This window comes from Sceloporus occidentalis, unplaced genomic scaffold (genome assembly GCF_023333645.1).
Source record: "Sceloporus occidentalis isolate IW3139 unplaced genomic scaffold, rSceOcc1.0.p SCAF_4, whole genome shotgun sequence".
Taxonomy (NCBI): Eukaryota; Metazoa; Chordata; class Lepidosauria; order Squamata; family Phrynosomatidae; genus Sceloporus; species Sceloporus occidentalis.
In genome coordinates this window covers 88,832,070-88,855,784 of record NW_028316984.1, presented here as the reverse complement: position 1 = coordinate 88,855,784, position 23,715 = coordinate 88,832,070, and the positions used below count along the sequence as shown (strand labels likewise).

The following is a 23,715-nucleotide window of genomic DNA, read 5'->3' as shown; positions in this document are numbered from 1 at the left end:
CCTGAAATACTGTGTCCAGTTCTGGCCACCACATTTCAAGAAGGATATTGACAATCTGGAACATGTCAGAGGAGGGAAACCAAAAGGGTGAAATATCTGGAAACTATGCCCTGGGTATGTTTAGCACAGAGAAACAAAGGTTCAGAGGTGATATGATAGTCATTTTAAAACATTTGAAAGGATGTTATGTTAAAGAATGAGCACGCTTGTTTTCTGTTATTCCAGAAACTAGGATACAGAGCACTGGCTTCAAGCTACAGGAAAAGAGATTCCACCCAAACATTAGGAAGTTCTTCTTAATGGTAAAAGCTGTTCGACAGTGGAATACATTGTCTTGGAGTGTAGTGGAGTCTCCTTTGGAGGTTTTTAAATAAAGCCTGGTTGGCCATCTGTTGGGACTGCTTTGATTGTGTATTTATCAAAAACTTTCCTCTCACCCTCAGTTCAGTGAACCAGCCTTCTGTATTTCGAGCAAGAATTTTATTCCAGTAATTGCAGATGTTGGCAGGAAGATGTTTGCAGACAAAAGTGCTATCATCAACAAATACAAAACCAGTATTCATAATACCTGGCCCTAAAACATCACAGGCTTTACTAAGATTCTCTTATGCCTTTTGTTGTAAGCTGCCTGGATTCCTAGTGATTGGGCGGCATATAAATTATTATTATTATTATTATTATTATTATTATTATTATTATTATTATTTGTCCATAAATCAGTATGTATCCATGTGCCATCCTTCATGGTCTGAATAATCTGGTCCCTTTAAACATACTATGTTTTCCCCTCTACATCTCTTCTCCTGTAGAAATAGCATCCCATGCACATATGTGCATTCCTGTAGAAAGCAATTATCTTCACTGTAAACCACTATCAAGGTTCATTCCTGACACTACACCTCCTCTCATTATCCCCCATAGTCACAATACATGCAAGTTGTACAATTTAAAAATAATACCTTCTATAACGTTACCTTAATAACTAATCACCCAACCATAAACACAACTCATGATAAATTCAATCAGATTCTGATAGTATTCCTACATGGCAGGGGGTTGAACTGGATGGCCCTTGTGATCTTTTCCAACTCTATGATTATATGACATATCATTAGTATTTTAGTCAGTACTAAAACCTATTTACCAGATGTGAAAATGGAATACATAAACAGTCTACAAGCAGTGTTCTTTCTCTAATATCTAAGGAGTTTTTTCCTCCTCAGTCCCAGTTCTATATTTTTCCTGCTTGCAGCAGGGTCTGTCTCCTTTTTTATGGGATTTTTAAAATTATAAACACAATGAAGATTGTAGAACTCAAGACTGAGGGAGCAAAGGCACACATCCTTACATTATGCTATTAAATGTTCCTTGTCTTAATTACTAAATAGTGCAGCATGTGACGATATTCTAGAGTAGGAAATATTTTGTTGCCCACTGTAGCCACAAAAACCTCATGTCAGAAATGATATAGTCCTCTGCATTGCATTTTTAGAAGTTATAAACGCATAACTGAATAGGTATATTGATTTTTCACCTGCTCAGGAGTGTTGATCCTGGATTAGTTTCTTGGCTAATCTGATAGTCATGTACCAAAACCATTGCCTAAGCAAGGGGTATCAGAAGCAAAAAGTGTGCTGACTGTCATATCAAATGACAGATCAAATGTTTGGGTTCTAAATTAGACCATGAGTAATTTATAAATTGGACTTTTGAAATATTTGGGAAAGGATTTTAAGAGAATTAATACTTTTTGAGAGAAGTACGTAATTAGAACTGCATTCTGTATTAATGCAGTTGCAACACAATTAGACTTCCGTGTCTCTTTGAACAAACCTTCAGTTTGCCCCTGCTCTCAACACTGGGTGTGTGCTCCACAGCTCCTTTGTGTACAGAGTAATCAAAAATGAGCAGCACTTCCTCCTGCAACCCTTCCTTGATCAGGTGAAGGGGTATTTGACCAGGAAGTTGAGGCAGCATATTTACATACCAGTAAGGACCCAGCCCAGTCAAGAATCATGGAATGATAAGAGTTGGAAGTCACCTCATGGGCAATCAGTGCAACCCCCTGCCACGCAGACATTCAGAATCAAAGTATTTCTGACAGATGGGCATTCATCTTCTGTTTAAATACCTCCAAAAGAGACTGCTCCACTCTCGGAAGCAGTGTATTCCACTGTTGAACAGCTCTTAGGAAGTTCTTCCTAATGTTGAGGTGGAATCTCTTTTCCTGTGGCTTGCATGCATTGTTCTGTGTTCTAGTCTCTGGAGCATCAGAAAACAAGCTTGCTCCATCCTCAATATGACACCCCTTCAAATACTTAAAAAAGGCTATCATGTCACCCCTTAACCATCTCTTCTCCAGGCTAAAAATCCCAGCTCCCTAAGTCTCTCCTCATATGGCATGGTTTCCAGACCTTTCCCCATTTTAGTTGCCCTTCTGTGAACACACTTCAGCTTGTCAACATCCTGTTTGAATTGTGGTGCCCAGAAATGGACACAGTATTCCGGGTGAGGTTTGACCAAAGCAGAATAGAATTGCACTATTACTTCCCTTGATCTAAACACTATACTTAGGGTTGCCATAAGTGAGGACCTCCAAACCGGGACAAATGTAGGACAAATGCAGGACAACATTTTCAAATGTAGGACACATTTTTTTAAAAATGGAGGACACGCAAAAAAAATTGAGGCTTTTTTAGAAATGTTCATATAAATCCATGTTTCTTAGGCATGATCAAAATGGAGGACATTTTGACATTATTCGTAGACAGATCACGGAAATGTACTTCCCTTTCTGGCCACCCCCCTCTCCCCATTCCAAACAGCACATTTGAGCATTGAACATGGCTTTATTTTAACATTGCCTCTTGCATATTTCAGAGGCTTATTCCACAACCAAACCCTTTGGTCAAGGGACTTTGGCTTTTCTTCATTTTGACTTGTTTTGTCTGTATTCCTCCCCACTAAATAAAGAAGACATGAAATGGAGTTAATGGGTACAAGTTGTTCAACAAAAAAGTCTTGTGAGACTCTGTAGGCAAGAGGTGCACCATGTTAAGAACTGCATTAAGCACACTTAGGCTGCTGCCACACTGCTTTCACTCTCATCACTCCATCCTATGGAATCCTGGGATTTGTAGTTTGTTGTGGTGCCAAGGCTGGGCTTTGAAATCTCAGGCATAAGAGAGGCAAAAGGCTTGGGCTGCATCTACACTGGAGAAATAATCTGGTTTGAGACCACTTTAACTGTCTTGGCTGAATGCTATGGAATTCTGGGAATGGTGGTCTGTTCCAGCACCACAGCAGAATGGCAGTTAACCCCTGGAAAGCTCTCTGACCAAGGTGACCAATGCCCTCACCCCAAAATGTAGGGCACCCAAGCAAAAAAATGTAGGACATGGCCAAAAATAAAAGCTAAAAACACCCATGTACTTATAAATCCATGCTTCTTAGCCATGATCCAAATGGAGGACCTTTTGAAATTTGACAGAAGAGGACATGTCCTGGAAAAGGAGGAGGATGCCTGGTCACCTTGTCTCTGGTCCAAAACACACTGCAGAAATAAAACAATGCTGGACTGAAATGCCCAGAGTTCCTCACCAAAGCTGCATCCACACTGAGGAAATAATCCAGTTTGAGAGTGACTTAACTGTCCTGGGTTAGTGCTGGGGAATGCTGGGAATTGTAGTACACTGTGGCCCCAGAGCTATCTCTGACAGGGAGTCCCATAACCCTCCAAACGTAGTTGAACTGCAGTGCCCAGAATTCCTCCCCAGGTGCATCCACACTGAGGAAATGGTCCAGTTTGAGACTGCTCAGTGCTGGGGAATCCTGGGAATTGTAGTCTATTGTGGCACCAGAGCTCTCTGACAGAGAAGGCCAAATGCCTCAGACACCAGAATTCCAGAGCATTGAGCTTTGGCAGTTAAAGGGGTCTCAAAGTGCAGAGAGGGGGGAGAGAAAAGCCAGGGAGAGTGAATAAGCAGCTCATCTTGGCTGTGGCTACTCTGAGAGGAGGAGGAGGAGGAGGAGGAGGGAGGGAGCCAAGGGAAGTGGCCAGGACCATCAGCCTCCTCTCTTCCACCGCAGACTGCTGGCAAGAGGCTCTGCCCCCAGGCAACGCCTCCTCTGTGGACCATTCAGCTTCCTTTTGTCAAGAGAGCTCTGGTGCCACAAGAAACTACAATTCCCAGAATCCCATAGCACTGAGCCATGGATGTTTAAGGGGGGGAGTCAAACTATTTCTGCAGCCTTTTGCTACCCCAAAGCCCTTCCTATTTACAAGCAAGGCAAAATCTCTTCCTTCAACAAGCCATTGAAAACCAACCCAAGTGGAGGGCTGATTGCTTCTTTCCCATTGGTCAGCTTCGGGAGAAATTTGCATATTACAAGTAAAGGTGTTTAGGGCCTCAAAAACGATCCTGTGATAAAGAATTACAAGAATACTGACACGGTATACATTCAAAAGATGAGGCATTTAGACTCCCAGTGAAACATGAACGATTTATGGCTTTTTTTTTCTCACTGTAACCTGGAAAGTAAGGCCTCTTGCAGGGTATATATACCAAGTGGGCTGGCAATAGCTCTGAGTGGCAGATGTCTTGAAGACCTGCTCTCTAGGCTAAGCCAGGCAGGGAGGCGGGGAGGGTGGCACACAGCCACGGGGAGGGGTGGAGCTGCCTCCAGGGCCTTGCTGGGGGGAGGGGCTAAACTGGGGCGGGACTGTGTGGCCCCGCCCCAAACCAGGAAAGTCCCGCCCCCAGGTGGGATATGGCAACCCTAATACTCCCACTGATGTAGCCTAGAATTGCATTGGCTTTTTTAGCTGTCACATCACACTGTTGACTCACTGAAGAAGAATAGCCCTTCCTCCGTGCCATCTGACATCATCCGGCCTGGGAAGGAGTGAAAAGGCAGGCCCAACTCCATCAGCGCTAGCCAGAGCAAGAAGGGCCCTCTCGCCAGTCCATCTGCCATGCTCCAGGCCTCAGAGAGAGAAAAGAACCACTGAACATGATCCCCTTACCCATCACCGTTACTTTTTCCTTTTGTGTCATGTCTTTTTAGATTGTAGACCTGAGGGCAGGGAACCATCCGAATAACTATCTGTAAGCTGCTCTGAGAGCTCGTAGAGCTGAAGAGCAGGGTATAAATCCCATAAATAAATAAATGTTCAAATTGTGGTCTGTTAGGACTCTTAGATCCCTTTCATGTGTACTGTTGTCAAGCCAGGTTCACCCATCGTATATCTGTGCATTTCTTTTTTGTGCCTAAGTGTAGTATCTTACATTTCTCCCTGTGGAAATTCACTTGGTTAGTTCTGGCCCAGTTTTCTTATCTTTTAAATTTTGATCCTGTCCTCAGGGATATTAGCTACCTTTCCTCAGGGACGTAGCTAAGGGGGGGGGGGGTTTCAGGGGTCCAGACCCCCCCCCCTTAAGCAGGAGAGAAAAGGGTGCTTGTTGGAGCGTGCACACGCGCGCACACCCAACCCAATCAAACTCCAGGGAGAGCCCCACTTGCTCTCCTCTTGGCTTCATGAGGAGCAGAAGTGGCGCCCTGGCCCCTGGCGTTTGTTTGGAGCTGTGCGCAGGCACACGCATGCTCCAGCAAGCACCTTTCCTCTCCTCCTGGCCAGTGCCGCCCCTAAACTTTTTGCGGGGCCTGAGGGGGAGGAGCCAAAAAGCCCTGGAGGAGAGGGAGGGAGGGACAGGAGGCTGTATCAGGCTGCATCCACACTCAAGAAATAACCAGGTTTGGCAGCGATTTAACTCTTTTGTGGCTCTTGGCTATGGAATTCTGGGAGTTAGAGTATGCTCTGGAGTCTGGGGTCCAGATATTGACGCTTGGCTCCATTCTGGCTCATGGCTATGGAATTCTGGGAGTATGTTCTGTGGTCCAGATATTGAGGCTTGGCTCTATTCTGGCTTATTGCTATGGAATTCTGGGAGTTGGAGTATGTTCTGGGGTCCAGATATCAAGGCTTGGCTCCTTTCTGGCTCATGGCTTTGGAATTCTGGGAGTTAGAGTATGTTCTGGGGTCCAGATATTGAGGCTTGGCTCCTTTCTGGCTCATTGCTTTGGAATTCTGGGAGTTAGAGTATGTTCCGGGGTCCAGATATCCAGGCTTGGCTCTATTCTGGCTCATTGCTATGGAATTCTGGGAGTTAGAGTATGTTCTGGGGTCCAGATATTGAGGCTTGGCTCTTTTCTGGCTCATGGCTATAGGACACATCCTACATTTCAGACTTCTGCCTAGAAGGAATTTCAAAAGTCCTCATTTTTTGTAAGATGAGCAGATGTCCTCCTTTTATAGGACGTGTCCTATGTTTCAACCCTCTGGTCTGGATGAATGTAAAAATGTCTTCCATTTTTGGTAGGATAACACACGTCCTCCTTTATCCAGGATACGGCACACATTTCAACCCAGGAGCAATGTCAAAACATCCTCCATTTTATCAGGGTGACCAGACATCATCCTTTATCCAGGACATGTCCTACATTTCTGCCCAGGAGGAATTTCAAAACATCCTGCTTTGCCAGCCTTTCCTTGAGGCTGAGAGTGTGTGACTTCCTTGCCTAGTGGGTCTTCTTGATTTGTTCAGAGAGTATGCCTTTGCCAGCCTTTCCTTGAGGCTGAGAGTGTGTGACTTCCTTGCCTAGTGGGTCTTCTTGGTTTGTTCAGAGAGTGTGCCTTTGCCAGCCTTTCCTTGAGGCTGAGAGTGTGTGACTTCCTTGCCTAGTGGGTCTTTTTGGTTTGTTCAGAGAGTGTGCCTTTGCCAGCCTTTCCTTGAGGCTGAGAGTGTATGACTTCCTTGCCTAGTGGGTCTTCTTGGTTTGTTCAGAGAGTTTGCCTTTGCCAGCCTTTCCATGAGGCTGAGAGTGTGTGACTTCCTTGCCTAGTGAGTTTTCTTGGTTTGTTCAGAGAGTTTGCCTTTGGTGACTTGGGTGTGTGCGAGTGTGTGCCTTCAAGAGGTTTTCTTGGGAGGTTTGTTCAGAGAGGGTTTGACTTTGCCATCCCCTGAGGCTGAGAGAATGTGACTTGCCCAATGGTTTTCAGGGATTTGCCTTCACCTTCACTTAAGGCTGAGAGAGTGTGACAAGCGCTGTGATGTCCCTTGTGCGCCGCACCATTTGGACATGATGCATACATAAGCCACATCATCGACACGTACCCCATGTAAGATATTTAGCCTTCTCTGATGGAGAGAATCAGATTTTCATTGAATCCTGGTCTCCAGAGTCATTGAATCGTAGAGTTGGAAGAGACTGCAAGGGCCACCCAGTCCAACCCCTTTATTCTGCCATGCAGGAACTCTCAATCAAAACATCCCCATTGACAGATGGCCACCCAGCTTCTGCTTAAAGACCTCCAAAGAAGGAGACTCTGCTGCACTCCGAGGAAGGAGTGTGTTCCACTGTTGAACAGCTCTTACTGTCAGGAAGTTCCTCCTAGTCTAACACACAAAGCTATATCCCAACCTCCTATCCAGGAAGAATGTCAAAATGTTCTCCATTTTGAGCATGACTGAGAAACATGAATTTATGTTGTTTTTTATTAATGTTTTTGGCTTTTAGTTGGGTGTGTTTTCCATTTTTGAACACCCTACAATTTGTCCTACATTTTGTTGTGCATCATGTCCTACATTTTTCCTACATTTTGTGTCTTGGGGGGTCTTAGCATCTCAAAATGGTGACACTTAGTCTGGACCCCCCCCCTTCCCAAAATCCTGGCTACGTCCCTGCTTTCCTAATTTTGTGTCATCTGCAGATTCGATAAGCAGGCCTTCTAGTCCTTCATCCAAGTCATTGATAAAGATGTTGAAGAGGTGTTACTGAAATCAAGATATGCTATATCCACAGCATTCCCTTCATCTACCAAACTGGTAATTTTATGGAAAAAATAAATCAAATTAGTCTGGCATGACGTCTTTCAAGAAACCCATGTTGCCTTTTTATGACTATGGCATTTCTTTCTAAATGCTTACAGACTGTCTATTTAATGATCTGCTGTAGACTCTTCCCTGGCTTTGATGTCAGGCTAACCAGGAGAACATGACCACTCCCACCTAAGGATGCTATCACATGCAGCCTATTAACCAGGTCATCCCTGTTGGTTAGGATCAGATATAAAATAGCTGATCCCCTTGTTGCTTCTTCCACCTTCTTGACAATGAAGTTGTCTGCCAGGCAACAGAAGAATTTGCTGGACCTTCTTGGCAGAGTTTGACTTCCAGCAAATATCAGGATAAATGAAGTCACTCATCAGTATTACATCTCCCCTTTCTGAGTGTGCGATCATCTGTTCTAGAAAGGCATCATCCAAATCATCAGTCTGACTTAGGGGTCTGTAGTGGACTCCTATGATGATGTGTCTGTTGTTTCTTTTCCCTGTAATTTTTATCCAGATGCTCTCCACATGGTTTCCAGGATTTAAGTCCTGGATCTCTTCACAGGTGTAAACATCTCTGACATATAATGTTATGCCTCTTACTTTACTGTTTAGCCTATTTCTCTTAAAAAGATTATGCCCTTCTGTTACTACATTCTAATTATGAGACACATCCCACCAGGTTTCAGTGATGCCTATTATTTCATATTTGGTTTTTTTGTACTAGGAGTTCCAAGTTCATCTTGTTTATTTCCCATGCTCTGTGCATTAGTGTAGAAACATCTAAGATCATGGGACATCCCCCCTTTCGGCCTATGTAAAGTTTTTTCCCTCCCATTGTTGGGTCTTTGTAGTATTTGCCATTTTTTTTTTGCTAATAATTTGGCTCTTATCCTACTTAGTCATACTAAGGGAAGCAAAGCTTGGAAACTTATTTCTTAGACATTATGTGTTACCATGACTTGAGGGGTTTTAGGAGTTGTAGTCTGAAAATGCAGTCTTGCTGGATGAGAATGTTTTGGGAGCTGTAGTCCATAAAGTAACTTTTCCTAGCTCTGGCAATGGACCCAAAATTTCCATCAGTGGCTCAGGGTGATTTATTTATTTATTTATTTATTTATTCTGGTTTGTTTTTCATTCATCACATATAAACAGAAAGCAGAAATCATGAAAAGAAATTGTGTGGTGAGACTACTCTGTAGGTGGGTCTTTCAATGCATTCTGATGGTGCAAAAAGGAGCAATAAAATGCCTAGGAATGTGCTGCAGGTAGGTTAAATTGGCTGTAGGTCCCATTGAACTCAGTGGGCTTACCACTTCCTAGTAAAACATTCATGGGATTGTGGGCTTGGATGTCTTTTGTGTTACTGGGATTAGTTGGTGCTTCTTATAATCAGCCTGCCATTCTTTTAGCACTTACTTGATTCCACATATACAGTAGGCCCTCCACGTTTGCTGGGGCTAGGGGCACAGATCCTCATGAAATTGGAAAAACTGCAAATAAAAAACACTATTTTTTTTTTACTTGAGAGAACACCTCTCTGGGTCCTCCAGCATAACTCTGTGGTCAACATCTGCTAGACATTCAACATAGAATCATGCTGGAAGACCTACAGATTCTTAAAAAAGGATTTTGGATGCATCCAGTGTATAGTTACAGCGGTTAGATACCGCTTTAATTACCTTGGCTCCATCTTGTGGAATCGTGGGATTTGTAGTTTAATGAGGTATGTAGAATTCTCTACTGCACTCCTCTGAACTATATTTCTAGAATTTTCTAGTCTAAGTCTTTTACAAAAGCCCATGTTTCCATAGGAAAGAACCATGGCAGTTAAAGTGGTATGAAACTGCTGTAGTTGTGTGTTGTTGATAAGGCTTTTTAGCTTACAGTTGTAAACCGCTTAGACACTGCTTAGGTGGTATGAAGCGGTATATAAATAAAGCTTGTTTGTTTTTTGTTTTAACCATGATGCATCATACTGCTACTCTCAGAACTTGAGGAGTATTCCGTGTTTACTGTGCATGTATATACAGCATGACAGCATGTATGTACACCACTAGTGGGCTCTTTTGATTATGGATCATGAACTTCAGGATCAAAAATATGATACTCTACTAAACCTGTTATGCCTGTAGTTATAGTAAGGTATCTCTCTGTATAGAGAGAGTCTCAGGCTGTATAGATTACTAACAAATATAAGATACCACCAAAACTATTCTCTTTCCTTTATGGTAGTGTTATTTGATTGTTAGTTTACAGTTTTTCTGTAATGCTTGCTTCGGCTCATAGTCTCTCCTGGCATTGCGTATATGTAAGTATACAGACAGGCCATGGAGTAATGGCTTCACTGTAATGCAGTCAGGTACTTCATTTATTTCTTGGCATGTTCTAAGGACTACGGTAGTAGGAAATCTGTAGCATAGCCCATTAACTTTTAACCAACTAGACAAAGTTGAAGTGATAATAAGAGATGAAGTTACAATTTTGATCATCTTATCTACCTGGATGTTAGGTATCTGTAGCTCTCTCCCCCCCTCTCTTTCAGTAATGCCTCAATTCTGAGTCTTGCCTCTGGATGGACCCTGTGACGGTTGAACTTTTTGGATTTTGCTTCTGCTTCTGCTTTGCTTGCTTTAAAACTATGTTAGGATTATGCCACAAAGGAGAGGTTTCAGTTTGACTGGTATATTTTATTTCTACTTTATTTCTTTTTCTTTTCCATCAGGCTCTAACTTCTCCTGCGTGGACCTGGATCGCTTCTATGACCACACTATTTGGTCACGGCTGGAATCTGTTAATCATTTGTTCTGCCCTTTGGATAATCAGAGCCTGCAGCTCCTTCAGTCTGTCTCTGACTTTGATGTCCTGTGGAGCAAAGACTGTCAACCGCTTCACTCCATTCCCTCAGGCCACCTGCACAGCACATTGCAGAACACAACTGCATACCTCACCTTTGAAAACCCAAACGCCGGTGATGCTGGCATCTACACTTGCACACTGTACTTGAATGGTCAAAGAAACGCCTCCTTTACTGTCCAGCTGAACATGGCAGGTGAGTGCAAGAAGCAGAGAAAGTAATCACAAGTACATTGCTAGTCAAATCATAATCCTGATGGACACCTCTTTTCCAGCTGTTCTCAGAAAGAGGAGTGCTGCTTTTATTTCAAGACAGATTACTTGTCTGTTTAATGATGGCTTTAAGCAACACATCATACACACAACTGTTGTGAAATATTAGCTATGAAAGACAGAGTTTTTTGCTTTTCTAGAGCATGCAATGCTAATCATACTCTTTAGAAAAGATATGGCATCAGATAGCTCTTGAGGAACTGAGCCAATCCAAGTCCTGTGAAAACTATTAGACTGTAATGTCCATTTGCTGTAGCCAGTGGTTAGGGATAATTGGAGTTACAGCACAAAAGAATCTGATAAGCCACACGTTGCCTTTCCTTCATTAATATGCAGTCAGCTCCTGTCTTCAGCTGGAACTACATATAATGGCTGGTAGTTTTGCTGCTGTTGAAAACTGATATCCCATGGTTTACATCCTTGCTTCTCTGCAAGGTTTTGTGCAGTAGGCCAGCACTGTGTTGTGACTTACCTGATTCCATTTCTTTTTGTGGTGGTGGGGAAATGTGCAACATGATAATACTGGATCAAGCATTTTCCCTTACTAATGCTTACCTAAAAAAAGTGGAGGAGAAAATGCAGTGGGCTTTAGCCAAGTGTTACCTGTAATATTTGTTTCTAGTTTGTGTGTTAGCTGGAGGGTGGAAACTGCAAAGGAAATACATCTCTCTATTCCTCTGTATTTCTGTCTTTGGCAATGGCCATACTTCTGATTATGATTCTGAACTTTTGTCAGTGGTTACTTCTGTCCATGAGAAAATGTATACAGATCCTTAAGGCTCATTGAGCCCTTTACTGAATGTATATTGTACCTTGGAGGACATATTGAACTGTAAGAGTACTAGCAGTTTAGCAGATGCAACTGAGTGCAAATGAAGAACTCATGGAATCCTTGACAGTCATGGTGTTATAACTGAAAGAAGGGGAAAAGACTTTAGATTTCACTAGAATAGTGAGTGAGGGACTTGTGGGGAGAGGATACTGAAATTGTTGAAAAGAGTGCTGAGACAAGCCATGAGCATACATCCTATACTTGCATCATATGAAAGAATGCATTAAGAACAGTTATGTTTGACAGCTTCTGTGCATGTTGTTACAGATTTGCACTCCAAATATGTCATTCACTGTCACTTCAGAATTATTTGTGTGTCGTGTTGGAAATAGCTGAGCCGTCACACTCAGAAAAAAAAATTAAGTGAGAAAAGACAAATTTAAAAATATTTTCTGTGAATAAAAACTTAACTAAACAGTTGACGCAGGTAAACATGACTTTGTTTCCACTTCCTCTTGTGTGACAATTTAATTTGGAATAGACCACCATAAAGGAGAACCTCATTATGATGCTAGAAACACAGATCACCTAATAATGAATGGTCTGAGGAAAACATTTCGGCTTAAAAAGACTTGCCCAGTTCAGACTAAACCTTACCTCTGAGCAGGCATGCATGGATTTGCATTCTTAATTTTATTTCATTTTTTAAAGCACCCAATCTCCTCCACTCCCTATTAATATGAAGAATCTGTTGTTTATTTAAAAGAAAACTCTGAATGTTATCCCAATTTAGCTAAGGTTTCACTATGTGCATTGAACGGAATTTTTTTCTGCGACATGTTCTTCAAACAAAGGTAAGGCTGCATATGGATCTCTCCCAACAGTATCATTTAAAAGGGCAGTCTCTGCATCTCTCTCTCTCTCTCTCTCTTTCCCTCTCTTCTCTGCATGTGTTACAGTATTCCTCTTTCAACTCAGCTTGTAGTGTTTTTGAAAATGTCCAAGAACTTGTCAAAGATTGGTTGTAGTATGCCACCAGAGCTGCAAGTATATACGAACAGCCTTCATTTCTTAGCTCTCTTATTTAACTTGGGGGAATTAATCAGGCCTGATTTTTGACTGAAGGAAAGAAAGAATAAGGATAAATAGAGACAACTGTCAAAGACATATGCCACTATTTAATGAAGCATGGCTTAATAGGTTCTGCATCATAAAACCCTTAGTCTACATACCTTTAGAATCCAAATTCCAGTTAGGCTCCAAACCCCAGTTATTTTCCATAATAGGAAGAAGTTATTTTAGAAAAACCACACAAAGAATTCGGAAAATGTGTAACAGACTTGGCTAAATTTAACCAGGATGTATGGGATGACAGCAACAAAGATTGAGGGGGAAGAGTGTACTGCTGGACTCTGAACAGGCCTTGAGAATAATAAAGGTATTGCCAGTAGAACTCCAGAAGTTAATAATTAATGCCAGGCTTCATATTAAACACTGCTGAATATAGTTGTTTTGTAATACTCTCTTACACACCCTTTTCTTTCTCATTTTTTAATAATGTTAGAAGTCAGAGTTTCCAGAGAATCTAGACCTTAATCATCTTCCATTATGATTCTTTCAAATTTTGTTTTGTTTTCTTCAGTCAAACCAACACAGCTTATGGTAGTGGGAAGTGAGGTGAGGGGGGGGGGGTATACATTAAAATATGCACAGATAGGTCTGTAATGTCCAAAACTATAGACAACAGAAGCAGGGATCGTTGGTTTTACCAAGACAAACGGGTTGTGCTTGGTTGCAACATCACAGCACCAAGAGTGGTTTGATCTCTGTTGTCTTAGGTGGGGTACAGACTGCCCCAAAATGGCGGTCTGCCGGCACCTTGTTTTGCTGCACGAGGAAGCTGCAGTGGACAAACCGCGCAGCTTCCTCGTGCAGCAAAAAGAACCCACAAAAAGCGGGTTCTTTTTGCGGCGCCATTGTGACACCGCAGTGTGCCAGTGGTGCACTGACAACATCACAATGGCATCACGACATGCGGACACTAAGCGTCCATCACATCGAAATGGCGGTGCCCATCTGTACAGGGCGCTGCCATTTTGATGTACGGAATACATGCTAGGGGTGCAGGGCATCTGTAAGCGACACCCCGAGGCACCCCTAGCACTTATTCCTTACGTGCTAAAAGGCCCATCTGTACTGGGCCTTAGTTATGCTAAACACTTTAATGATGGATGCACAAAATGCAATTTGGAAGTTTGATCCTTGCATTAAAATGTATTCTTGTCCTTCCAACAGATCCATGCAAGGTGTTTCCCAAGTTCCTCAATCCTTCTTACAACATGACTTTGGAGAGAGCTTTGGGAAGTCAGTTAACACTGAACTGCACTGTACAGCTACCGTTCAGTATGGGCTGTGACTTTGGCCTACACTGGATGAAAGATAACCACTGGTTAGACAATGAGACCCATGCTTCTACAAAAAATTGGTAAGAAGGCTTTTATGTAATATAGAGATGAAAACTATTTTCTCTGCATACTTTGAGACAAAAACAAGAAAAAAATTATGTTTCCCAAACTAAAGGTCTTGTGAAGATAATGGCGGACTTTTAAAAAAGGTTTTACTTTGATGATTAATTCTTTAGTTAAGGTATCTTACTACAAAATACAGTGGACCCTTTGTTATGTGGGAGATCCATTCCAGCCCCCCCTGCACATGAGAAAAAACACGGGGCCTCAGGCCCATTGTTTGCTATGGCTGTGTGTGCACTTTGGGCACATGTGCCATTTTAATGCCTGGAGCTTCCCATCTGTATGAGCTTGAGTTCACAGATGGCCAGCCTGCGTATGGGGTGAGCGCACTATATAATCCAAAGAAAAGGTTTTCCCTGCTGTATTGGGGGGTTAGCTTAGTGGAGTGAGGTTGCTGTTGTGTTTTCTGTACTTCAAAAATGGAAATTGTACACATAAGCCCAAAGGAAGGAGAGTGTGGAAACAACTAAAAGGGAGCGACCGGCTGTGTCTCAGAAAATAAAAATAAAAATGCATGTTTTTGATGCCACAAGGGTGAGGGACAGGCAAAACATCCTTATTGGTGCCTGAGACTTAGATCATGATTATACAGATACTTCTTAACTTTTCTGTTAAATAGCAGGGAACACTCAGATGCTAAAGAAGTTGTGATATAATAAGTAGGTGGAAAGGAACTCCTTCCCAATACCTGGTAAGCTTGTTGTATGGCAGTGAGGAGTCAGGTTGGAGAAAACTGATTGAGGAGGGGCATGAAGAGAAGATTTGTTGAGAACTTTCTTGTATCTAGGTTTGCTGCTTGCCAGAAAGGCATTGCTGGCTAACAGAACCATTTCTCTGCCTTGCCCTCTGTTTGACCTCTTTCCTTTCCAAGAGGAAGGATGGAGAAGAGATGCAGAAGTCCTTGAGACCCAGTCCTGCAGGGAGAGGAGATGGCAATCATGCCTATTCCTAATTTAACTGACAAGGAGGCTTCTGAATCTCCCAGCTCCAGAGTGTTAGCCTTCTGCTCTATGCTAGTCTATCCTCGAGAACTGTGATTGAGATTTGGAGTGCTTGTCCTTGTGTACACCAGCTGCAAGCAGCTATCTGCATGCTCCTTTAAGCAATAGTTCGAGAACGAAACTATAATATACGTCTGTATCTTCATAATAGAAGCCCTTTAAAACAAGAGATTAAGATCTCCCATGACATTATAACCAATGAGGCTTGAATATCTGCAATATTTTCAGGTCGTGGGGTGTGTTTGTCCAGAACAGATCCCCCGCGAATTGGGAGGATAAGTGCATAGTTCTAAGATGGTTTGGAAAGGCCTCAGATTTCTACTAGTGCATGTGAAATCAGGTTTGTGTAAAAAGACTGACTAACTAAAACAGTGACAGTATTTCGAGAACTTAGATTCTTTTAGAGGTTAGATCAGGCATCGGCAACCTACAGCCCGCGGGCCGGATCCGGCCCGCGGGCACCGTAGGAGCGGCCCCAGACCAACCCTGCCGCCGATTGCCTCCGATTTGGGCCGCTGGAGCGCTCCTTTTCCCCTTCCCCTGGGACGTCCTTCGGCCTCCCAGGGGGGCGGGGGAAGCCCTGGGGCCGCCGGAGCGCTCCTCTTCCCCGCCCCCTGGGACGTCCTTCGCCCTCCCAGGGGGGCGGGGGAAGCCCTGGGGCCGCCGGAGCGCTCCTCTTCCCCACCCCCTGGGACGTCCTTCGGCCTCCCAGGGGGGCGGGGAAAGCCCTGGGGAAGAAGGAGGAAGGAAGGAGCAGGAGGGAGGGAAGGAGGAGGAAGGATGAAGAAGAGGAGGAAGAAGGAGGAAGGAAGGAAGGAAGGAAGGAGCAGGAGGGAGGGAAGGAGGAGGAAGGATGAAGAAGAGGAGGAAGAAGAGGAGGAAGAAGAAGGAAGGAAGGAGCAGGAGGGAGAGAAGGAGGAGGAAGGATGAAGAAGAGGAGGAAGAAGGAGGAAGGAGGAGGAGGGAGGGAGGGAAGGATGAAGAAGAAGAGGAAGAAGAAGGAAGGAAGGAAGGAAGGAGCAGGAGGGAGGGAAGGAGGAGGAAGGATGAAGAAGAGGATGAAGAAGAGGAGGAAGAAGAAGGAAGGAAGGAGCAGGAGGGAGAGAAGGAGGAGGAAGGATGAAGAAGAGGAGGAAGAAGGAGGAAGGAAGGAAGGAGGAGGAGGGAGGGAGGGAAGGATGAAGAAGAAGAGGAAGAAGGAGGAAGGAAGGAAGGAAGGAAGGAAGGAAGGAAGGAAGGAAGGAAGGAAGGAGCAGGAGGGAGGGAAGGAGGAGGAAGGATGAAGAAGAGAAGGAAGGAAGGAAGGAAGGAAGGAAGGAAGGAGCAGGAGGGAGGGAAGGAGGAGGAAGGATGAAGAAGAAGAGGAAGAAGGAGGAAGGAAGGAAGGAGCAGGAGGGAGGGAAGGAGGAGGAAGGATGAAGAAGAGGAGGAAGAAGGAGGAAGGAGCAGGAGGAGGAGGGAGGGAAGGATGAAGAAGAAGAGGAAGAAGGAGGAAGGAAGGAAGGAAGGAGCAGGGGGAGGAGGGAGGGAGGGAGGGAGAAGGAAAGATGGAGAAGAGGAGGAAGTAGGAAGAAAGGAGCAGGAGGGAGGGAAGGAGGAGGAAGGATGAAGAAGAGGAGGAAGAAGGAGGAAGGAGCAGGAAGAGGAGGAGGAAGATGAAGACATGCAGTCTTTCTGCAGGTGAGACAGTGTGACTTTCCAAAGTGCATTTCTGTGTATTTTCAGTGCTTTCAATGCTAAAAGGTCTGCTTTTACAATGAGAGTGGTTGTGATGATGATATGTCAGTTTGTGGGACATGCAGTCTTTCTGAAGGGGAGACAGTGTGACTTTCCAAAGTGCATTTCTGTGTATTTTCAGTGCTTTCAATGCTTAAAAGGCCTGTTTTTACAATGAGAGTGGTAGTGATGATGATTGATGACATGTCAGTTTTAGAGATATGCACTCTTTCTGAAGGGGAGACAGTGTGACTTTCCAAAGTGCATTTCTGTGTATTTTCAGTGTTTTCAATGCTAAAAGGTCTGCTTTAACAATGAGAGTGGTTTCGGCCGTCCCCTTCGGCCGAAAGGGCTCCTTGGAGCTCGTTCGGCCGACGGAAGGGGCCAAGGAGGAGAGCGCAGGCACACGCCTCCTCCTCCCCGCGGGGCTTTGGCAGCCCTGAGGTGTCCTTCGGAGGACACCTCAGGCCTGGCAAAGCCCCGAGGACAGGAGCAGGGGCCACGCGCCTTTTGTTCCTGCCCCTCACGGGTCCTTACTGGTTCTCTGAGAGGCAGCTGGGGGCCACAGAAGGGCAGGAGGAGCAGGCGCACGCCTGTCACCCCCTCTCCCAATCCGCCCCTTCTAGCTGTCTCTCAGACAGCGGGAGGTTGGGAAAGGGAGCAGAGAAAGCCCCGCCCCCAGAGGGTGGAAGCTCCGCCCCTGGCATGCAGCCCCACCCCCAGAGGGTGGAAGCTCCACCCCCAGCACACAGTCCCGCCCCCGGAGGGTGGAAGCTCCCCCCCTTCGGCCCCCCAGTTGTCTGAGGGACAGCAACCCGGCCGCTGGCTCAAAAAGGTTGCCTACTCCTGGGTTAGATACTGGGTTGAGATAGCTTGTTACTTATTCCTTGCTTTCATTTTGGTGTTTCTTAAAACCCACATAAGATGGAACCACATTAAGTTTCTTTTCTGTCCAAGTTTCACTGAAATTCCTTGAAAGTTCTCAGATTTTATTATCCTTCTAAAATAATAAAATTTGACAGTATGCTAACTTACATCTTATTGCTCCCAGGTTAAATGACAATGCAACAGAAATATTTGTCTCCAGCTCTTTAGAGGTCAATGTGACTGGTGAAGAAAACTATGGAGTTTTTGCCTGTTTGGTTAGAAACAACTCAGCTGTTTTTACACTACAAAAATCAGGTAATGTATGTATGTATGTATGGGATAGATAACTCTCTATAGAAAAGACAGTCTCTTTAAACAAGTCCTTCTGAAATTATTCTGCTTGTCACTAAATGCATTCAGTGTAAGAGATGAAAGCCCTTTAGTATCTCTGAAACGATAGTTAAAGATGGATGTAGACATTTATAGAGTAGTTAGCACTCTTGGAAACAGTTTTGTGGCATTTAGTAATAAACATAACTTTCTAAAGTTATTATTGTCCCTTTATAACTCACCTTTTCCCATTATAGGGACTCAAGAAGACATACAGAATATCAAAACCAGAACAGATTAACAGCATACAAAACCATCAGTAAAATATACAAAAACTATTTTAAAAACCAATTAAACAATATGTAGATTAAAATTTGTTAAAAGCCAGGATATGAAAACCAGCAACAAAGAATTTGAAGAAAAATCAATTTGGCATATTGCAGTTGCATGCTCTAGGTCTGATGTATTGGCTACCAGCAGTGACGTTACTAGAGTTGGTGTCACCTGGTGCGATAACTCATGTGTCACTCCCCCATTGACCTCCTCCCACATTACACCATACCATATCCTTAGTATTTTTTTGTACTAATGTTACTTATAAATCATAATTCCTATATATCACTAATGTAATGGCAATAGTTGTGACATAAACAACTATAGCAAGATTAAAATTATACTTTTAAATTACGATTTCATATGCAGTCTAAATATATTTACATGTACACTGTTACATGTGGCTAAAGAGAAATTTTAGTAAGATGTGATGTCCAAAAAAGTGTTTTTAAAGAATAGTTTTTAATTTTTTCAAATTAAAATTTTAATTTATTTATTTAAAAAAAAAGCCTGAGACCTCTCCTTCTTCTTTTCTCTGAGCCTTGCCCCATTCACACCATCATTCAGCATTTTAAAGGGATGCAGGCAAACTCTACAGCCCATTTCTGCCTAAAGGCAGTTGTTTGGGAAACAGTGATATCACCCCTTTAGGGTTTCACCTGGTGCAGTCCACACACACACACTTAGTGATTCCCCTGGCTACCAGAACTCAATCACACACACTTCCTTTTAGTACTCATTTTTCAGGTATTAGAGGAGAAGGAGATGTTCCTTTCAGGAGCAGACAAACAACCCGTTGACCAGTTGCTCCTGGAATATTTGTGTATAAGAAACAACTTCCTTTGGGACTAATGTAGATGACTGTAGGAGGATGTGCGTGGCATGGATTGGACAGAGTTTGATCCAGGGCAAAATTAGTGGTGTAACAATTTCACTATTCCTTCAGCTCATAAAGTGACCCACATTTACCTACTTTATGAGATTACTATTCAGTTTAGTTTTGGTACCTTTGAAATGTCAAAGTCATGTTTGGAAGGAGGGCAGTTCTGAACTCAAACGACTTCAAAGCACAGAAATGTTGCATGAGGCTCAATGGAGCTTAGAATATTGAGTATCAGCCTACTTTTTCTTTTTTTCAGGGAGGAAAACAACATACACACTTTTGCTTACAACCTTTGTCCATAGTTTCTGTATAGAACCCAGTTGGGCAACATGCTTTAGTCCACGTACTGTATGACAGAATTTGATAGAATCCTTTTTAGCTGTGGACACTGAGTTTTTGCTTTTATACCGTATCTATCTAGCTTCTTTGTTTTAAAAATACATTTAGTGTGTTTGTTTATCTTGGCACGATAACAATGGTGAACTTGCCTGTGGGTTTCATTAAATAATTTTAAAACAATTGTTTTTATTCTTTGAATAATTTTATTCTTTGAATAATTTTAAAGCAATTACCTAAAACAATTATTAAGCACTATGCTCTGAAACAGTACCATGTCAGCAACATATATGAGAGTTTGTAGCTATGTCCAATTGTCACAGAAAGCAGATAAACAGCTTCCAAAGTGGTTGTTCTCATCAGAGGAGAAAGTTATAACAGTGCTAGTGTTCTGACTGAAGTAGCATAATTAAAGGGCTCTTAGATAGATTTACTGGATCTCTGGCAGTGTAACCCAAAAATGAAACTCAGACCTGATGGGTGAGTCTAAATACTGGCTTTAGGGCAGTGATGGCAAACCTTTTAGAGACTGAGTGCCCAAGCCCAAAGGCTTCTGGGGGCAGGACTTCCCTGGAGACAGCTGAAGGCCTGGGAGGATGGGGGGAAGAAGAGGAACAGGCACCCACCCTCCCGTGGCTTTAGCTGTTGTTTCTGGAGAGGCGCACCTGTTCCTGAACCCTTCCATCTCTCTGTGTGCCCTCAGAAATGGCTTGGCATGCCAGAGAGGACACGCGTGCCACAGGTTTGCCATCACGGCTTTAGTGTCTCTCTTTACAAGAACAGTCTTGTGACAACATATTCCAGTAGCCCAATGACAGGATATTTCCACATGATGGCACTAACAGACAAAGGGAATTTTCTAGAGGTTTGGTACTATAGTCAGAGCTTCAGGCTCTTCTCTGAAACAAGTTATTCTCTGCAAGTAGCTTGCTTAAATAGTATCTTTCCAGATGGTTGAGCAAAACGTCTAAACTGAGATACCCACGTGTACACATGAAGAAATTTATCTGACTCTGGAGTATAATATGATTCATTTTATTCAAGCCTATCATACCTTCCAAAACATTTGATTCATTTCTGAATATGCATTTTGTGAGTAGGGAGGTGGAGTGATCTTGTCTCTTAGCTTTATAGCTTCTGTTTATCCCTCTCATCACTGTGTTTACTTATTCTGATAGATATTGTAATCTCTTGATGGTTGGTCTTTGTTCAAGAATTGCATACCTCTTTTCTGCTGTTAGTGTTACTCAGTAGACTTTTCTTTTTGAGATCAGAGAACCTAGCTTTTCTTCTATCTTTGTTGTGTTTGTATGACTGTTTAAAATGTTGTTTAAAATGCATTTTCTCATTACAGCAGAGACTGCTGGGCATTTGGGCGCTGTTCTTGCTGCACTTGTCATTGTGGCACTGCTGCTGTTCACAACTGTGATATATGTGAAGTGCCGTCTGAATATTCTGCTCTGGTATCGGAACCATCACGGAGAACTGGAGATTAATGGTAAGGGTTGATGTGAAGGGTTGGTGGTCATTTTGGCCCAAGAGTGATCAATATGTTAGGAATGTATTGAAATGAATCTGAGTTGAATGGTTGTATGTACATGCTTTTAAATTGTTTTAAACTATTTTATCCAGTTGTTATTAATATTTTGGTTTTGTTGTTGTATACCATTAAGCCATTTCTGACTTCTGGTGAACCTAAGGCAAAGCTATCATGGAAGTTTTCTGCCAAGATTTGTTCAGAGGGGGTTTGGCATTGCCTTCCTCTGATGCTGAGAGAGACTGACTTTCCCAAGGTCACCCAGTGGGTTTCCATAGCTGAGCAAAGATCTGAACCCTGGTCTCCAGAGTTGTAGTTCAGTGTTCAAACTGCTACACCACACTGGCATTTCAGAGGGTTTTTCTGTTCCCTACTGTTTAAAATTTGTTAGATTCATTTTTATTGTATGTTGCTTGAGCTATCTAGATAAAGGGCAGTATATAAATATTTTAATAAATAACAAAATTAATGGTGGAATCTTCATGCTCTAGCCAAGCCAGTTTTCTTTAGCTTCTTCAAAAATGGGGCCAGAGTCTAGCATCTAAGCAGCATTCTTTCTCTTCCTGGTGCCTGTGTAGAAGAGGAAGGGATTATGTGTATGGTTTATTTTATTCTGGAAATGTTTGCATTTTGAATGAAAAAATCTCTAGTTTAGTTTTATCTTTTGTGTCATGTTCTTATGTACATGCTTCCAAGGTTATTCCAAGCTAAAATGTCAAACGGCAATACTGCACTACACTGTTATAGCACTATTATTCCACTTTTACTGATAACAACTGCCCCCTGTGGAATTCTGGGATTTGCAATTTAGGGAACAGCGTTTAGCATTCTCAGCTCTTAGGCTACACTTAACTGCATACTCCAGAATGCCACAGGAGGCAGCCATAGCAATAAAAGTGGAATAATAGTGCTATAATAGTGTGGTGTAGTATAGCCAAAAGTCATTCTTCCTCCAAGAGAGATTCTCAGTGTAGCACTAACTTTTTTATCTCAGTCTCCTGGCAGAATATCTTATGATACATTTTTCTCCTTGGTACTTTCTGCACAGATGGAAAGCTGTATGATGCCTACGTGTCTTATGCCAACTCTACAGATGACAGAAAGTTTGTCAACTTCATAGTGAAGCCACACCTGGAGAATCGCTATGGCTACAAGCTCTTTTTAGATGATAAGGACATTCTGCCCAGCTCAGGTTTGTCTCCATCTCCCTGGCAAAATTCTATGTATTTTAATGACCAACACCACTTCAGCCACTATGCCACTTCAAAGGGAACCAGGAAAGATGTAAATGAAATACAATGCTGGATCTTATTGAGATACCAGAATGCAAGTTGGCATGCCCATTCAGGGCATCATTGTGGAAGTTTCGCAATCTATGTTTCACAAGAAGTGTGTGTGTGTGTGTGTGTGAGAGAGAGAGAGAGAGAGAGAGAGAGAGTTTGTGTAGCCTCCCCACTCTCACATATGTGTATATAGAGAGTGTGTGTGTATCTGAAGACTGAGTGATCAATCAGTCAATAGCTATATTGTTGGCCTTCTGGATTTCCTTGTGACTCCAAGTTATAAAACTGTGTTTGACGATTTATTTTAAGATCTAAGAGTGTCCCAAGTAATCTTTTATTTGGACAGCTCATCAGGTCAACTTTGGTTTGGTCAGGAGTCCAGCTAGCCACATTTTTTCAGACCATTCCCTTGGTCATCTCCTTTACCAGCTGCAGTGCAATGATGTAGAAAATGCAGCTCCCCCACACTTTGTGTGGCCCCCATTAATACCCTAGTTTCTGTGTAGTCTTACAAGGACATGCACAAAGCAGACTGAACCAGAAATCTCTGTGTTGCATTCCACAAGCATGAATTGATGTTAGTGGGAGTGAGAGGAAAAAGGATCCTCTGAAGAGGTAGGACCATAGTTACACCTGCAGTGGAAAGTGCTAGTTTAAAGAAGATGCAGTGCAAAAAAATTTACACACGCACACACACACACACACACACAAAATTTTGCACTGTATCTTCTTTAAACTAGAACTTTCCGTGTGTGTGTGTGTGTGTATCAGTGTTTGTATTCCCTGTTTGAAGGCACATTATAGTGCTATGGAAATGGGCTGTATGCTTTCCACCAGCTGAGTTTAAAAAATCGTATCTGTTCTGTGCTTTATATATACCAAGGGAGCTTGTAGTACCTTTGAGAGTAACTGAAATGGTAGCTTGAGCTTTTGTAGATTTGAGTCTACTTCCTCAGATGCTTGGGGTGGGCTTTATATAGTGTATCCTATAACAGTAATAATTATTTTAAAAAGTCCAGTATCTTGAAAACAGAGGGCTGTGATATTGAAAGTACAGTGTGCCCACGTTATATGCAGCTTTCAGCATATGGTGAAAGCCACGTGGGAGT

At 42.8% G+C, this 23,715-nt stretch overlaps 1 protein-coding gene across 4 annotated transcripts in view; it reads left to right on the top strand.

Annotated features, from left to right (window-relative positions):
- Positions 1 to 23,715, top strand: part of SIGIRR (single Ig and TIR domain containing) — a 68,863-nt gene that overhangs the window by 21,474 nt on the left and 23,674 nt on the right. For all 4 annotated transcript variants that reach the window (XM_089520802.1, XM_089520800.1, XM_089520801.1 and 1 more), the window contains 5 exons: positions 10,617 to 10,943; positions 14,088 to 14,277; positions 18,089 to 18,219; positions 21,141 to 21,284; positions 22,372 to 22,515. In XM_089520802.1, coding sequence (XP_089376928.1) covers positions 10,617 to 10,943; positions 14,088 to 14,277; positions 18,089 to 18,219; positions 21,141 to 21,284; positions 22,372 to 22,515 — 936 coding nt within the window. The remainder of the gene's footprint in view (positions 1 to 10,616; positions 10,944 to 14,087; positions 14,278 to 18,088; positions 18,220 to 21,140; positions 21,285 to 22,371; positions 22,516 to 23,715) is intronic.